Source organism: Aulonocara sp. 'chitande type north' Nkhata Bay, linkage group LG4, assembly GCF_057382095.1.
Source record: "Aulonocara sp. 'chitande type north' Nkhata Bay isolate Kocher_YH1m ecotype deep benthic linkage group LG4, A_spYH_male_GT1.1, whole genome shotgun sequence".
NCBI lineage: Eukaryota > Metazoa > Chordata > Actinopteri > Cichliformes > Cichlidae > Aulonocara > Aulonocara sp. 'chitande type north' Nkhata Bay.
Window position 1 is genome coordinate 9236036 of NC_141347.1, and position 19003 is coordinate 9255038.

General features: G+C 40.2%; 1 protein-coding gene across 1 annotated transcript in view; it reads left to right on the forward strand.

Annotated features, from left to right (window-relative positions):
* Positions 1-2452: 2452 nt before the first annotated feature.
* Positions 2453-19003, forward strand: part of LOC147331932 (ras-related protein Rab-2A) — a 32239-nt gene continuing 15688 nt past the window's right edge. The window contains exons 1-4 of the mRNA XM_086288265.1: positions 2453-2649; positions 13964-14035; positions 15657-15724; positions 17429-17511. Of these exons, the coding sequence (XP_086144391.1) occupies positions 2604-2649; positions 13964-14035; positions 15657-15724; positions 17429-17511 (269 nt within the window). The 5' untranslated portion in view covers positions 2453-2603. The remainder of the gene's footprint in view (positions 2650-13963; positions 14036-15656; positions 15725-17428; positions 17512-19003) is intronic.

Consider the following 19003-nt stretch of genomic DNA (forward strand, 5'->3'; position numbering starts at 1 on the left):
TGGGTTTATCCATCTCCTGGGGCGGGCCTACAGAGGAGTGCTGACGATTTCCCTGTGAGGGAGCTGCTGGTGAAGATGATGAGTCCCGCTTGATCAATGCCATGAGCTTCGGTCTTCCTGGTGTTTCTTAAATGAAGACTCTCAGTTGGTCAACAGAATATCTGGCACAGGACAGCTGTGATGATGAAAGAAAGGAAAGACCTTTCTCCAAACCTCTGGTCCCAGAAACCCAGCTTAGTCCTCATGGTCTGCCTCACTAGTTTCTCTCCAGGGTGAATGTAGCTGTTGATATAATATAGACTCTATTATTAAATGAAAAGAACAAATTAGTTACTGAAATTACTGAAACCTTCTGCTGCTGTTTTTAGTTTCAATGTCACCTGACTGTAGACGGTTCTGAAGATTTAAACAGTTTTAGATCCATTACACTCATAGTCTTAAATGCTAAAATCTCAAAGGACAGCATTACATTTTTTTATATTAACAGTAACTCTGGGCCTCTGTGGAGTGTGTAGCTGATCTTATCGCTGTCTAAAAATGTATAACAAAACCTAAGGAGTGCTGAATCATTACATAATACAGACTAGAGTAACAGGTGTGTAGCATTGCTAACTACCCTGAAGCACGTACAAACTCCAAAATACGTAAAAACTGCAAAACACGTAAAAACTCCAAAACACCTACAAAAGACAACAAGAAGTGCTCCAGAATTCTAGGCACAGTGTTGAGCTTTTGTTACCTAGTGGCTACACAAGCCAGCAAGTACCAACGACTGGATTTGGTGTAGTAACAGGTAAATGAACTTTTTAAATTATTTGTATATATATGAGTGCTTGTGTATAAATACACAAACCATACAAGTATGCTTTCAATTGTGTAATTTAAGTGATCTAGGTAGCTGTGTTTTGGAGTTTGTACGTGCTTTGCCTCTAGGGGCCACCGTAAATATTTATATATAAACATATATAAATAAAACACTTTTTTTTTTTACATTTTTTACATTCCTTTTGTGCATAATTTTATATTATTGTTAATTAAATTAGCAGCGGGAATGAGGATCAGCACCTCCAAATCTGAGGCCATGGTTCTCAGCCGGAAAAGGGTGGAGTGCCCACTCCGGGTCGGGGATGAGTTCCTGCCCCAAGTGGAGGAGTTCAAGTATCTCGGGGTCTTGTTCGCGAGTGATGGGAGAAGGGAGCCGGAGATCGACAGACGGATTGGGGCTGCAGCTGCAGTAATGCGGACGCTGCACCGGTCCGTCGTGGTGAAGAGGGAGCTGAGTGTAAAAGCGAAGCTCTCAATTTACCGGTCGATCTACGTCCCTACCCTCACCTATGGCCACGAGCTGTGGGTAGTGACCGAAAGAACGAGATCGCGGATACAAGCGGCAGAAATGAGCTTCCTCCGAAGGGTGGCTGGCCTCTCCCTTAGAGATAGGGTGAGAAGTTCGGCCATCCGGGAGGGGCTCAGAGTAGAGCAGCTGCTGCTCCACATCAAAAGGAGCCAGCTGAGGTGGTTCGGGCATCTGACAAGGATGCCTCCTGGGCGCCTCCTGGGTGAGGTGTTCCAGGCATGTCCCACCGGGAGGAGGTCCCGGGGCAGACCCAGGACACACTGGAGAGATTATATCTCTCGGCTGGCCTGGGAACGCCTTGGTATTCCCCCAGATAAGCTGGGGAGAGGGAGGTCTGGGCCTCTTTGCTTAGGCTGCTGCCCCCGCGACCCGGCCCTGGACAAAGCGGATGAAGATGGATGGATGGATGGATGTTAATTAAATTAAATTAATTAAAGCAACAAAACAACCTGAAGAGCCGGTTCGGAGCCAAAAGAACCGGCTCTTTTTAATGATCCGAGCCGAAAGAGCCGGTTCTCTAAAAAGAGCCGGAAATCCCATCACTACTCTGAATTATTCTTTGACACTACAATTGATCATCCAATTATTAGGCTGCTTTTGAAGGTAAAATTGTAATGTTTATCCAGTCGAATAGAGGTTTGCAACTGTAAAAGGGGATTATTATATTTGTTGCAAACACCATATTCCATTAATACTAATTACACTGCACTGCATGCATGACATGATTGGGAGCTGAGTCCCCCTAAAGGTTTGAGCCTAGAATCGCCATTGCTATGTGGTACTGTTTATGGTATTATGCATACCGCTTCACGGTGTTGTTTCATTTACATTGTTTATCCTTGAATTTGTTTTATATGTTGTGAAGGTGGCAGCAGTGATCTCTGCTCCCTTTTTATTTCATTTTTTATTCATTTAATAACAAAGTGAAGTGATTCTAATACCTCCTGAAAAATTTGTTTGACTTTTTTTTTTTTAAAAAAAGGTGATTTTTCCCCCCATCATTTCCACTAAGAGTGGAAGTAGTGAAATGCATCGTAAATTTCCGAGCAGACCCTGAAGACCTCATTGTGTAGCGTGGCGAGGGCGGACCGTGTGACGTCGAGCCGAGGCTCTGGCTGTTTATTGTTCCTTCCTCAGCACGGACAGAGAGAAACGGGCTAACAGTCTGTCAGCCACTTTCTTCACACGGTAACGTTCGATTTTACGAAGGTGTAACAGGCTAGACAGCTAACTGCACAAACCAGGGGTCATGGCGTATGCGTACCTCTTCAAATACATCATCATCGGAGACACGGGTAAGTTACAACAAGTGCCAGTTAGACTGCCAATTAGCATTTACCTAGCTCTTAGCCGCTAGCTAGCGGCGTATTTCCGCAGTGTTGGATAGTTCAATGACGTGGTAAAAGCAGAGACAGAAGGGGTGGGATGACAGCTCCAATCCTTCTCTATTAACATATTTAGATAACAATAAGCGACCCCTGGCAGTGTTAAAAATCTACAGAGGAATCTTTACACAAGCTGCCTTGGAGTAGCTTGTGTCAAGGTTGATAGCGGCTGATAAATGTTTGGGCCTTTTGTCCCTTTGCGTCGAGGGTGGGGGTGTTAGCCACAGCTTGCCAGCCCAGCTAAGTAGCTTTTCCACCAAATATTTAGCAACCGACTGTCACGACATCCAAATAATGCTTCACTCACTGCAGCTACATACGACAGACAACCACACTACCAATTTCTGTTGTTGTTCATGTCTTATAATTACTAAACATTAGCTTAGCTTCTTGTCAGAGAAGGCCAAGACGCCAAGCTGCACCTCTAATATTCCCTGAAATGGCGTAGAGCAGATCTAATTTCTGGCTACATATATCCATGCGATTTGGAGTCGTTGCATGGTTCCATGTTTTGCGCTTCATTTACCAAAATATAGGTTTGTATATCTTGTGCTGGAAACCGCTCAATTAGCCGGCGGTGTTGTCATCTGTTTACTTTTAGCAGGCTGTACTGATGAGGGGTACCGCTGTGTAGTTGCAGGTACATTTCTATATTATACTGTTACAGCACCAGATTTAGAAAAGGCGGCAGGTCTTACTGTGAGGTACAACGAGAGCTTTAGTAAGATAAACTGCCAGCGATAGTAAGAGGCAGCTAGAAAATTTTCAGAGTAAATAGATATTGGGGAAAGACTCCCATTGTGCGGATATGTAGTTTTGTCTTAGATGATGTACACTGTGGTGGGTTTCATGTTTACTACACTGTTATTGCCAAGCAGGGTCACGTTCTGCCTGCTGCTGTTATGATTTCGTACAAGTATGTTGTTTATCTTCAGTAGTGAATGTTGAAAAGGTCCCAGCTTGATTACACAGATGTCTACACCAGAAATACTCCATCTGTGCGCCACTTACTTTTGCCTCAAGAGGCTTTTTTAAGCACACACGCGGGCATTGCAGTGCTAGCCTCGTTTTGTTTTTCAAGCATATTTCCAGGGGGAAATAGTATTTATTTTTTAACTAAAATATCTGGTGTCCAGGACATAACATGTAATTAATATTAGTGTCAAAAAAGCTGCTGGGCCAAATGTTCCATAGCTATCATCTTCTCATCATATGACATTACAAATTTAGCGTGGGGTGTTTGGGATCACTTTCAGGAATCCCTGGAAAGAAACCTAACATTAGTCTGCCAGGTGAAAATCTAATTGGCTCACTGATTTGTTGTTGTTGTGATCAGTAGAAAGGCTTCTAAATAGGTTTAGGGGCAGAGTAGTAGTAACTGTATACAACAGTAAATAATTGTAAAAACATCATTTTCTGCATGTAATATGTCATTTTAATACAACGTTACATAATCCCAATATATCTGACTGTTCTGTCTGGCTCAATTCATCTGGGGCTGAGAGATACATCAAGAGTGATTTTCAGAAGTAAAAACCTATCCAGCGATTGCTTGAGTAAAAAATATTTTCCAGCATTGTCAATGATGAGACTCAAAGGTGCAGGAGTCATGATGTTTACTTATACTAGGTCATGTGATTTCTGTCAACAGAAAGGTCAGCAGTTACACTTATGACAGGTCATTTTAAGTAAGAAACTAGCCTGCAATGTTGTTATCATACTATGATGCAAGTCAGACTGATCAGATCATCTTAAACTAAGGTGGGTTGGGGAGAAGGGATTTAATCTTGCAAACAATGTATGTAGCACTGTTCATAAGCTACAATGCTTATTGCTAATTATGTAGCAGTGACTGGGAACAGCGAAGCTGCTTACGAGTTGCTGCATGTAGATGCAGGGAGAGAGGGGAAGGAGACAGTGGGGAGTTTATCTCTTGCTTACCAGCATACCAGCAGGCACCCAATCATATTTATTCAATACAGAAATAAATGATTTAGCCTACCTTTATTAGTGAACATAAGTCAATAGATGTTAGCTGAACAGGTATAACAGTATGAAATATTTGTCTGGTTCTTTATTCCCTTGCTAAAATTGAAAATTTCTAGAGCTATATTTTATCTGTAAACAATGTTAATACCAGGCTATAGCTTAGGCAAAAAACAACAAAAAGCCCAGTGCAAGGCATGTAATTCAGTGGGTGAATCACTGGTATGAGTAGAACTTGCTAATTTTTGCCACCACCTAACTACTTAACTAACTAGTTAGACAACATCAGCTTGGCTTGTGGCAACTTTGTGGACAAAGTGTGGGGCGATTTGCCTGCCTTTGAATGTGAAAAGTGTGTCCGAAAGAGAAAGGGACATCTTCTGGAAGAACTCTTCTGTTTTCTGGAAGAACTCTTTTTGACTGTGATCGGTTTTTGTATTTTCATTAGGCGGTCAGTTTTTACACTTTTGTATGACTGTATTTAATAATTTTATTTTGGAATTATTTGTTTCTTCTATGTTTAATTTTATAGAATATAACACATCTTATCTTGGTCTTATCTTCACCCTAAAGGAGATATGATGGTTATTAAAATCTAAAACCAGTCATAGACTAGTAGTTGGACAAGTTTAACTTGGGTGTGTCATCTTGTTACCTTGTAACTGCTTTGCTGAGTCAAAGCAAATCCACAAGTTTAAACACCAGAAAAACCTCCGATCTCCAGGTTAATCAATGTTCAGTGAGGCTTTTATTGTGAAAAGTAATCATTAAGGCTTCCATCTTCCCCATGTGCCTAGTATGATGGTCAGTACCAGTAAGATTGGCAGTCTTTTAGTGCTGTAATCATTCATCTACACATGAAGACTGAGGAAGATGTATTTCCAGTCAGTGAGTTTTAGTTGGGTTTTAAGGTGTGATGCGTAGACATCATTTTAGTCTGAGGAAACATTCCCAGCTAATGTCTGTGAAGGTTCTCAGTCATCCAGGTCATCGTAGTCAAAGGAGCTTAGAACTGAAGAAGCTTCTCGGATGAGAGGTGAAACGTCTTCAAGCAACTTAAAGAAGTCCAGACGCTTTTCTTTGCAAGCTCCTTTGATTCCCAGCTAATACACTCATGCAGCTGGTGCTCTTAACCCCACCTGCCAGACATGTATTCAGAGTTGACACTTTTTTCCTTTGGTTGAACTCAATAGTTCAACTAGTTTCTCACAGAGATTTTTCTTTAAAATATTAACTATAATTAATACAGAAATACAGCTGCAGTGTATGACTTTCTAGGGGGAAAAACACACAGAGACAAGTCACTTTGTCCAGTGGCATCCTACCCTTTTTGGCATGTAGTATGTGTTTTGGTAGTTGTTCACCTTAGGTGTAGATTCATGGCCTGCTATTAATTTTCTTGACCTTTATCTAACTTGTCCATGTGTCATTTTAATTTGGCGTCTACCCATTGTTGCTCTAATGCCTGCATCCTTGCTGTGTTGCTGATGCTTTCTGAAATGTGACATTTGTCAAAACTTACCGAGGTGTTTTTTCTTTTATCAAACTGTTCTCCCACTAGGAGCTCAGTCTGAGTGGAGTTTTTTTTCTCCTCCTCTTACCTCATGTAGTGTATTTTCGTTGTTTTTTTCCTATCAGCCTACCTTCTGACATGTCTGCCCAATGTGATGTTTGTGTAAAGTTGGTCAGAAGGTTCCTTTGTGAGTGCGCATGCGCCATTAGCGTGCTGCCTGCTGTAACCCCTAATTTCCCTCGGGATGAATAAAGTATTCTGATTCTGATTCTGATATCATTCCAGGTGTCATCACCTCTCTCTCCTCTTATTTTCTCTCAACCCTTCGTGGAGTGTTTGAGAGGAGATGCTTTGCTTTATGACTTAAAGGAGTAGCAGGGACTTGCACAGGCGAATAATGATAAATTGGATTGACTATTCTGAGACATAGGAAAAGGTTAATTCAGTGTTCACTGTCTCTCTGACCCATGGCCAGGCTGTCCTCAGATATAGCTTGCAGAAGACAAACTGCATCTGAACAGAAATTATAGCTTCAGTACAGATTGAATGTCCAAAAATAGGCTCTGTCCTACTGAACACAGCCTGTAGATCTCCAGCTTTTCAAATTTTAGAGTTTGACCCCATTCAGAGAATTTGAGGTTCATTGTTTCACAGCAGTTTTCATTATGAAAAGCACAGACAGATTTCAATATGCACAGCTATAGTTCGTTGGGATTTTTTATGCAATAATATCCGGTCTTTGGCTAAAATGAACAAATCCTTCATTCATGGACCTTTTGTTAAGTCCTGCATGTGTATCTGCTTTGACTAAAGTTTTTTTTTACAGGTATCCTTGGGAACTTACAGTGGAGTTGTGGTAAATGTTTGTGTGTAGTTTTCCTGTCTAATAATTATGATTATTAGCTTTCCACAATTCACCCCCCCAACAAATGACGTCATTTTTTAAAACTCTTTAGATGTGTTCATGAGAAAGGCTGCAACTAACACATTTTCATTAGTTATTAATCACCTGAGTGTTTTGCTTCAAATATTTGGTCTATGAAACCTTTGATACCAAAGAAAATTGCTCAAGCAAACATTAGTAACATCTATGTTAGGTCATACAACCACCTAAAACTGTAACCAGGCAGAAACATAACTTAAACAGAAACTACCTGTCCTTGACTTGTTTTATCATTAATCTTTTTGCGGTATACAGAGTACGGTGTCCCATAAGCCCTAATTTAAAAGACCTCTTCGCAGTAATGACCAGACTGGAGTGTGAACTGAGCTAAAAAGTGTGTTATTCATAGTTGAGGTGGTTTTCTGATGACAGTAGTGTTTGAGGGATAACATTGCGTTCATGTGTGATTAAACTGGGTTAATGGGGGACCTATAACAGTAAATATTAACTGTGTGAAATCTGCCTTGTCAGGATTGTGGGACTGCAATTTGACCAGGTTTGATTAACAAATAGTCCCACAACTTGGGATCTAATAATTATTGTTGTATATAGGGTCCGTCATTCAGAATAGAATGCTGATTGAGTTTAAGTTTTAAGGATCTCTAAAACTATAACTTCAGCTATTTTATATTGTTCTCAACTTCTGAAATCCCCTGCCGACAGCCTATGGGGATGACAGCTTCAGATCACACTTGAATGCACTTGAGTAATACTTAATGTGCAAAAAACTGTTCCCGTGGACAGTTCCTGTCAAATTCCTCAGCAGGGATTGTGGTGCAGTCTGCTGACCTAGCCAAGCTTCAAGTTACTGCTGTAAATGAGCAGAGCAACATCTCACTGGCTTGCTGGACACTCCTAACACATCGGCACCAACCATGTGCAACAAGGTTGTGTATTGTGCCTGCTTAATGTCAGCGTTTTCTTGTCTCATTTCAGACGAAATAGTAATTTTTTCGCTTGTGTTATACTTTAATTCTCAGCCCACATCATCTCTTCATAAAACGTAATTGCTACATTTCTGAGTGCTAGAGATGAAATGGTATCAACATTTGACGTTTTTAGTGACCAGAATAACAGTATCAGGAATAAGTGAGTAGGGCTGGGCCATATCATACCGTTCACGGTAATACCGGTATAATGTTGGGCAATGATAAGAAAATGAAATATTGCAATAGAATATGGGTAAAACGCGCATGCGCAGTGCCTTTGTTTTCATATGCACATGGAGGAAAAAGCGTGCCGGCGACAGAGAATGAGAAGGGCGAAAGAATGAAACGGATGAACCAGAACTGGTTTGTAAAAATGCTGCAACTTCAGTGGTGTGGAACTGGTTTAGCTTTTGTCCATCAGATACACAACAAAGCACTATTTTTGGTAGCGCATGCTAGCGGGCCGTCGTTATTACTGTGTTTTTTGGAAAATACGGCGCGCTTAAAATCAATCCTTTGATTTTTCTGAAAATCAACAGCGCCCCTTATAATCCCGTGTGCCTTATGTATGAACTCTGGTTGTGTTTACTGACCTCGAAACGATTTTATGTGGTACACAGCGCTCGAAAATCTGTCAGACGTCTTTGCTAAGCTACGAAGCCGCACCGCTTGATGGATTGTCGGAGCATTACGGCTATCGTAGGCAGGAGCCTCGCAGAGTGATACGTACTGTGCTTCAGCATAATATTACCATATTGTGTGTGTATAAGCTCTTTTTAAGTTTTGTGGGTATTATACATGGTTATGCTGAGGACATGTCGGCCAATTTCCACTGGAAATGCCTTTTGGTTAAACTGTCAGCGAGGAATTTGCACTGTTAAATTTTTATATAACTTTAATGCACATAAAAAAACAGCTGCTTGTTTAAGTGAAAATACATTGATGGGTTTTTTTTCACTAATAAAGTTGTGGAGTTGTAAAGTATTTTGTCTAGTGTCAATTATATCGTCAGTTATATCGTTATTGCAAATTTTCAAATGTATATCGTGATAAATAGTTTTGGTCATATCGCCCTGCTCTATAAGTGAGCATATTTACACATTTTCATGTGTTAGAGCCTCGACTTATTTTTCAGCAGATGAGGCCTGGAAAGGGATGTAATGCTCAATTTGTCCTGCCGGATTAACAGTTTCAACGGTTTTTGTCTGGAATGGGTAAGCAAAGACTGCAGTCATACTACATGTACAGCAGCACAACAGCATCCAATGTTTTTACATGAACAGTCACACAGAAAACTTCAGTTGTGATTATTGATAAGCTGTGAGCAAAATAAAAGGGAAAAGTCATTACATTTGACATTTCTCTGCTCTCACTATAATATTGTTTGTGGTGCTCACAAATCAGCTCACTTTCTGCATCCTCAGTATAAAACATGAACACAGACATCATGACGTCACTCGCTGATTTGTGCCCTGTTAATGTCTGTTATGGTTTTGTGTTGGTTGTGTCAGAAGACCTGACGTCATCAATGCCTCCTCACCGTTTATACTGGCACTGAGGCCATGCAGTCCTCCCGTGGACAATAGGTGTCACCACTGAAGCAAAACGTCAACTTCAACATCAATACTGATATAGGACTAGAAGTTGAAAGAGGAAGCACAGTGATTGCAGTATTTTTGTTTTTGTCTTTTTCAACGTTTTCTCCAGAACGTCTTACTCTTCAAGCCGTCCAATATCTCCTTCTGTACAGTCCAAGACCTCTACACTTTAACTGGTGGTAAAAATGGACACAATCGTACACTCTTGTTTTCAACCTGGCCTCACCAACTGGCTGGGTTTACAAAAATTGAGTGGTGCGTGACTGGCTGAAACCACACCACAGCGTGGTTCATACTAGCAGACTTGTCAGTCACAAGTTGTTAGTCAGTGACCATCTTTTTAGCCAGCACTGTTTTTTCCCTCTTTTTACAGTTAAAATGAACAGAATTTACAAATGTGCTATTCATACCCAAAATGAATGACTGAGCCCATAAACCCATAATCCCATTAGGAAAGTATTTACAGAGATGGAGTTCAAAGGCAGTTTTCACACAAACATCTGTAGGAACTAGAGATGGACCGATCCGATATTACGTATCGGTATCGGTCCGATACTGACCTAAATTACTGGATCGGATATCGGAGAAAAATAAAAAATGTAATCCGATCCATTAAATATCACGAAAGCACCTCACAAAACTTGCAACACGCCGTAACTCACCTCAGAACGTTAGCACGTCAGAGCAATATGCATCACGTGATAGAGCGGCTGTGGCATGCGGGACCTGTCGGTGGTCTGGATAGCATTTGGAGCTTCGCTAGCAACCTGGCATTTCATCTCCGACAAAGTTATCCCCGAGAGAAGTAAAGCAAGTGTGTAAGTCCATCTCTGAATGTTTGTAAAGCATTCCCACGTTAAGCTTAACGAGTGACTGCCTCTCGCTCTCCGGCTGCTACTTCAATCGTGAAACTGCTTAAATGATCAGCTGATCGGCTTTTCTGTAGCGAGTCTCTCTTGTTTGTTTTTGGCCCACTTTGCACCAGAAAGAGGAAACCAGCGGCTGAACAACAGCAGCACGTTTAAGCTTGATAAGCTGTTGTTAGAATTTATTTAATATTACTTTCTACACCAGGATCGTTTTCTACGTAACAGACGCTGGTAACTGTGCAGGGGCGGATCTAGCAAAGTTTAGCCAGGGGGGCCGATAGGGCATTAACTGGGAAAAGGGGGCACAAAGACATACTTTTCTTTCTTATTCTCATTTAAAATGTCTAGCTTTTAATAAATAATTATCTGACACCCAAAGTTTTAATTTGATGTAAAACGAATAGAAGTCAATTACTGTATATAGTGACTATTAAGTCTAATATATATACCCTAGTAAGCTATAGTACTTTTTCCTTTGGGAAGGTACCATCTGTGCAGTCTGCAATTTTGTTGAAGAAAGATGTTGAATCTATTTAATATTTCTTGAAAAATAATTGATTTCTGTGCATTTTTTTTCACACTGCATCAAATTAAGGTTGATTACGTCGATTAAGCATCATGAGGTGGCGCGTGAGGGGTGGTTCCCTATTTTTTATTTATTTATTTTTGTTGTTGCTGGGAGTTGGAACCCTATTAGTTAGGTTGCTTAATATTTACGCTAAGTACTCTTTAAAATACCAGAATAGGGAGAATGGTGTAGGTCTAAGTTTATTAGATTGATCAGTATTGCTGAACTATGAAATATTTTTTTTGTATACAGGTATAACAGAATAGCTTTAGTGTAGTTGTTGTTTTAAACTTGAGTATGAACTTGCAGACTTGCAAAATGCAGCAAGATATTTTAAAAAACAGTTTTGTTGATTAAAAAACACTATATCGGATTCATATCGGTATCGGCAGATATCCAAATTTATGATATCGGTATCGGTATCGGACATAAAAAAGTGGTATCGTGCCATCTCTAGTAGGAACCAAAAGTCCTTTTGCAGTTGTCACCCCTGATGGCCATTAAAAAAAAGTATGTTGCATTATCCTCACTTTTCAAACCCTAAAGCGATGTCAGTCTTTTGTACTGTCTGGTTTTCAATCGATTTTGGTTGAAGTGTGTTAGCTGTGATTTATTGTAATTAAAAACAATTTGAAATAGGTATCAAATAAAGGTAAGAACTAGTTCAGTCTGGGAAATTGCCCCATGGTATGAGACAACTTGTGAGGTGCTCGGCCATGATGGACCTGTTACTATGACAACTGTTGAAGTGAGCTGGAAAAGGATACTTTTTTACAAGGTATCCTTGTCTAAAGAACAGGGCCGTGGTTTATGAATCATTTTGTCGAATGCATCCTATTTTTTTTTTTTTTTTAATGTTGCTAAAGGTCAAAGCTCCACTGTTCAGGCTTTTGTGAGAGATTTCCCATCAGTGTGTGAATGGGTGGATGGGTGGATGACAGGTTGTGTAAAGCGCTTTGGGGTCCTTAGGGACTAGAAAAGCGCTATACAAATACAGGCCATTTACCATTTACCATCATTAAAGATTTTGTTATTTGCCACAACTATGGGAGGTGGATATTTTTACTTGTTAGTGGATCACATTTGTTGAGTCATACTGGTGTTTGCTCAAAAAGCGCAATTTAATTATTCCACCTGTCAGTAATCCAGTCAACATGTTCCTTTTGTTGTCTGACAACCCAGCATGTATGTCCAAATTTTCCTCTGTGTGACGAGATCTGGTGAGAGCTAGACTGTTTGAAAGCACATTCACAGAAACCTATCACAGTCACTAATTATGACTCCAATTGTAGCCATGCTCTGCATTTAAAGACACAGCATGCTTTGATTCTAGGCCCCTGTAGACAGGTTGCTTTTGCTCTGTGTCACAGCCATCAAGCTGTTACCTCTTGTCAGAAATGAAAGGTTCTGCTATGTTAAAATGTATGTTAATTGCATTGTGGCTAATTAGAAAGATTGCTATTACTGTTTTGTTGCTTTAGTAGTGCAAGAGTGGCTATGAGCAGGTGTCTGTTGACTGACGGAGGTAACAATGACTTCACTGTTACACCTTTATTTAACTTTCTCGAGATCCCTCCATCCCTTACTAGCAACAGCGTCATCGCACAGGCCCTGCTTAGCAACTTGTGACCCGTGGAAACCATGGAAGAGGAAGACCATGTCGCACCTCCTTGAGTTTCTGCCAGCTACTGTCTCCTTAACGTTCTCTTTTATTCTCCTGTGGTCATCCCTCCCCCACTTCCTCCTCCTGTTTTTCTTCTTACACACACATATGTTCACACACTCCCAAACCCTTTGACTCCAAAGCCTTACTTACCATATTTGCTGAGTAAATCATTCTATACCAGCATTCTCCATTTTCTTGAATGTTCCTGACACTCTTGGTCTTTTTATAAAAGGGTTAAAATGGTATCAGGTTGAGTTAAAGTTTCTTTGCTTTCAAATGCATCTCTTCACCAATAGGCATCGATATTCTTAAGGGATTCCTCACCGTAGCATATTAGCCTTGGAGGTGGCAATGGGTTCAAGGTGGCAGGAATTACGGCTGTATTTATTTATTTTTTTCTTTTGTTTCCTTGCTTTCGTAACTGCTCTTCACTAAAGGAAATTTTCTTTTTACTACACACTTACACACTTACACACACACATCTCAGTGACAAGTGACTAACTTTTTTTAAATGTTGTAGAAGTACTGTGGCACCAAACCTGTTGAGTGTGTTTGTCATGCTTCTAGATATTTGTGTTGAGGAAATAACAGCTCGCACTCTCTCTGAGAATCTGCTCACCATTTCCATCTGTAGTTTGTAATGCAGTTAAGTTAATGTGTCTTTGATTTAATGATTGCATTTGCAAACACCTGTCATCTGACTTCCTAACTCGCTGTTTCGCTTTGGGGTTTTTTTTCCAGTTGAGAATAAATTACCTAAAACAGAATTATGAACAATGAAAGTGTTGCTTTTGTAAGTGTTTGTGTATCTGTGGGAGTTTGCCACATTCAGAGCTGAAGGTATGTGTGGATTGCCATTGAAAATAGGCACGCTCATTAGTGCCCTTTTGGCTACATAAAAATTAGCCACCTTTTATAGCTCAGTTAGCTTGCTAATAGTTAGTTAACTGGAGCAAAGCTGATGAAATGGTGTGCTCCCTGCTGGGTCATTTGAACATGATGTTGACTCCAGTTGTCTTATATTAAAAATATAAGAGTTGTAACTTGGTGTTTTGCCAACCTACAAACAGCAGTGGCTCTGACTTGTAGTATTTTATTGTCAGCATATGAATGAATCCCCTTTAATTCTGTTTGTGTACTTTTTCTTTTCAGGTGTGGGAAAGTCATGTCTATTACTACAGTTCACAGACAAGAGGTTTCAGCCAGTTCACGACCTCACCATCGGTAAGACCACCTGCATCATTTATAATAAAAACATAAAGCATAATTAGATGACTTTTACTAATTAAACTTGATAGACTAGGTCAGACTAAAGTAAAGTAAAAGCAATATAGCTGATGCTATGTTAACAACATAAAAAACTAAGTAAAAAGTAATTAGATGCTGAGTTAACCAAAACCCTTCTGATATTCAGATAATTCAGATTTTACTGTGTACAACTCCAGTAGATTTGACAGAGAGGAGTAACCTCTTACAATTGCATCCGTTACAGAAAATTGCTTAATTACTTTGTGCAGTATGAATGGCCATAAAGCCAGCTCTCAGCTTTGCAGCCTCCAATATTATTGAAATGCAGATGCTGCTCATTTTACGTTTTCGCTCGCTTCTTCATTTTTCCTCGACACACTTGTGTACCTGGTCTGTACCACCACAAAACGTCTGCCCCCTTCCTTCTTTCACACAGCCCTTCTTTGCATGTGATTGGCTGCACGGTGTGCCCATCAAAATAAAAACCCACCCCTGCCCTGTATGGATTCTCAGCAGTGCTGAGTTCCATAGTGCTGTTTAAATCCGAGTGGGTCAGCGGCCTAAGCCATATACTGGATCTCTTGCCAGCTCGTGTGATCTATGTACAATGAAAGAATGAGTTGGAAATCACATGCTTTGTAAAGCAGCTTCAGCCGCAACACCACCCCTGCTACAGGGGAGGAGCCACTGATAAATAAATAAATAAAATATAAAGCCAATATTTACATCCAATTTTAGCCTTTGGCCTAAGAGCAGATATGTGATTTCAACTTCAAATTTGATCTTAAGCACAATGCAATGTATACTTTTTTGTGTCTGTGGGGCAATTTATGTTGGGCTCAAAACACAGATGACCCAGTAATTATAGCAGCTATAATCCTTATCAAGTGTTATGTCATGTAGAAATTCAAACCTCAGATTACACACATTATGCATACCACTTGCGATCACTGGTTGTGTGACAAGAACAGCATGAAGCCATCACACAAGCCCCACAGCCTCCATCAGCATTATTTAAGATTGTAGATAAGATTGATTAAGGTTGTGTTTACATTGTGGTACTCTTCATGGTCTGTATAAAGGTGGATCTGGAGAGTATGAGATAAGTCCAAGTGGGTCCATCTCCTCAGCTTTGCTCATATTTAAAATAAAATGTCTGGCATCAGACCTCTCCACAAATCTCTCTTCCTGTGAACTAGGCTGAGGGATCTATACGCTTGTGCAGAAAGAAAAGCATAGCTGGGTTTGACTTCTCCAACAGAAATTATAAATGGATTTTCATCATCTCGGTTAAAATCAACAAATGGCCGATCTGCAAAGCTTTTGAGGTGTTTCAAGTGCTTACTTGTCAAACTGCAATTATGTTAAGGACATTATCCATATCCTGCACATTGCCTGCAGGCAGATGATAATGGATATTATATAGAATCGACCTCTAGCTTGAATACAGACGCATGTCTTTTTAAAAGCATTTGATTGCTATCAGAATCCATCAACAGATAATTAACAGTTAAGAAAAAAGTCTTCTGTGTAAGATCTGTGTAGCTTTTATTTAGAAAGGGTTATTCACCCATCTTCTGTGATTGTGTCTATGCAGGTGTGGAATTCGGCGCGAGGATGATCACTATAGATGGCAAACAGATCAAATTGCAAATCTGGGATACGGTAATACATATACTGTTTTTCTACCTTTTTCTTTTTCAAACAGAAAATATAACTTGAATTTGTTTCCTCAACTGTAAGTGTATTTAAGTCTTATAAATGAAGGTTTCAAGCTTGTTAGTATAATGTGGCAGGAATGTATTGAATTTTGTTTGGCTTTTATTTTTTCCAAAAACTGCAACATTATTATTCTTTTATTATTATTTAACTTATGTGCAGCACTGCAGAGCAAGGACCCTTTTCGTTTGTTTATCTAAAATGCATGCCTGCATTATGGGACAGTCCCAGAAAATGATGTAACATTGTGACTTTTGGATTGGTGGACTGTGATTTTTCACAGCTTGCACTTACAGCTTTAACCAACAGATGGCGTTAGAGCTCTTTGAATACCTGTTCTCTGATCTTAAGGAAGCAGTGTGAGAAAAGGGACCAGCATTTCAGTCCTGGTTCTCTGGTCCCAGGATAGTGCATTTTGGGGGGCCCACCAGTGAGATTATTGTCTTTACCTGGTTTTCTGGGTTTGGCCAAAGTGAAAATCTCAGCAACAAATTTGGATTTGTATAGTACATAATCTCCGAATAGTTAGAGAAGCCACTTGGGTTATTGTGCAGGCTGCACTTGCCACATGTATGCTTGTGTGTTTCTTTATGCACGCCTGTGTGCCAGATGGCAGACAGGCACAGCGTTCCCTCTCTTTCACCCTTATTTATCATTTATTCACTAATAGCATTACTGGCTGGTTGACTGCTCCTTGAACATCTCGCAGACTGCTCTAGTGACCAGCTAACTTGGTGTTTGCTGCACTGGCTGACCAAACTTCTGAATGGCTTTCTATCTGGCTAACTTACCCAGCTTGTTGGCTGTCCTCACTAGTTTTCTGACTCACAAACCAACTGCTTCGCTGGGTGAGACGTTGACAGCCTGGTCCCCTGACTGGCTGAATGATTCACCTCCCTGTCTTTCTGACTGTCTGGTGTTCAGATGAGGTCAGAGCAGCATGGGACTTGCAGCTGCTAGGATAGAGTGTCGTTTTGTTTTCTGCTCGGGCTTGGACGAACACAGGCGACATTGTTACTGTACATTGAATAGCAAGAGAACATGAATAGATATTGCACTGGGGGGGGGGGGGTTGTAAGAATACCGGATGATGAAAATAATGAAGGAAAGATGTCTTTCTTCGATCACTTAAAAGATGAGTGATCGAAGAAAGACATCGAAAAAGTGAGATAACGAGGGGATGATAATAATGTAGTGGGGTTCACTGAACAAGGTGACCCAGAGAGCCAGCTTGACTAGCAGAGCTAGTCCTTCTGTTCATCATAAATATGGAGAAACAGCAAGGTTAGACATACAAGCAGAGAGAAAGAAAGGGATTGTGAAAGATAGATGGAGAATGAAAGAGAACTCTATTGTATCCGATTACAGGCTATGCTCTGTCCTGTCCTCTCCCCAGCTGACTGAAAACCCAGAGCTGGACTCTGCTAGAGAATCAGGACTGATGTATAACATGTATTCGGACTAGACAACATGGGAGCTTGCAGAAGAGCTCAGCTGTTTGAATGAATTGCAGAGCTAAAAAAGCAGACCTGTGAAGCCAAAGTCTTTGTTGGGGCCCTTGAAAAACCGACAACTCTGCAGGTGTCTGCAGACATTTCAATTATTCAGCTTTCAATTTCTGTTTATTAATATATGCATGTGTTTCTCCAGGCTGGTCAGGAGTCGTTCCGGTCCATCACCAGGTCTTACTACAGAGGAGCGGCAGGAGCACTCCTAGTCTATGACATCACAAGGTAACAATCAGTCAGTCAATCATACACATGCTAGCTGAGTGTTTATAAGACACAATGCAATAGAGATGAACCGCAGTAGAACTACAGTCATGTTACAAGCATCCTTTCCTCACTATGGATAATCTCCACTTGTATGTTATGAGCATGTTGTGATATCATCGTAGACTCTATATAAATGTCTGGCGTCACCCATTAGTTGCTAGTGTTGAATGCTAACCATTGTCATCTGCTGGCTTACCAGCTATCCCTGAAAGTTAAATTACAGCACTGATAAATGGAAGTGACCTTAGCGAGCTAAGAAACTAGCAATGAGGCTAGATCAGATGTTGTTGAAAGAGGTATCCCTAATACTTAATTTATCCAAAAGTTATAAAGATACTAGTGTAAAAATCATCATGCTGCTGTTGAAAAAGAAAGGATGGCCAAAGTCAGTAGCGCATTTTAGCCGAGCTGTTTAAAACCCACCGGCAGTTCAACACTGTGAGCCATAGAAACATATATATTGTCATTTACTAGTTTAATTACCTTTAATTGTGATGATTGAGTTTCATATTCTTAAGGGGTTAAATGTTTTCTGTCCCATGACTTTTTGTCCAGGGTAATTCATTCAGGATTTCCACTCCACCAACTCATGATAATCCGTTTTCTTTGGAATATTTATGATCCCCAGTGGAAGAATCCTACCCTTCATAGCTCTGACATTCTATATGCAGTTGCAGTCAGTTGACTATGGAGTCAGCCCTTTTGTAGTCTTGAATTTTCTGTTACATAAACACATTTGCAATGGTAGACGCTCACATTAAACTGGCAAAAGTTTTGAGTAATGTTTGTGACAATATCCCTAATACACTCATCTCAGGCATATGTCCACCTGCTGTCCAAACCTAATGTTTACAAGGGTCAGTCAGAAAACAGTTGGCTTTAAGGGAGGGTGGCTGTAAAGGGGGAAGGGTTCAATGCTTGTTTTAGACAAAGAATGCACCAAGGCCTACTACAAGCTGAATAAGGATCATTTTGAATGTTGAGTCTCACAGAGTTGCTATAGTAGAGTGAAAAATAAAATGCTGGAAATGAGCAGAACAGATTTTGTTTTTCATTCAAGTATTATTAAGAACTGGGAAACTGGAGTCCACTGAAGAGACTTCAGACATCAGAGCTCGCAAAATCGCGAGCCCTGGAAATTATAGGATGAGCTGGGGAAAAAAGGCCAGTGTGGGGTCAGATATGTAATGACATCCTGTCAACTGTGATACGGTGATAAAGATTCATTATAGCAGTAGTTTATAGCTCACAGTCTTAGTGCCAGTTGTACTGTCTCGAAGTGTTTTTGTTTTTTTAAATCAGAACATTTTTATTATATATTAAGTTTTAATTCCAACCCTGTTGATTGCATGAATGAAATTTTCTGAAATTAAGAAAAGAAAATTCATTTATTAGGTGCACTGGTGTGTTTTAAAGGCCCTGACCATTAACTGCATTGTGTTTGAAACCA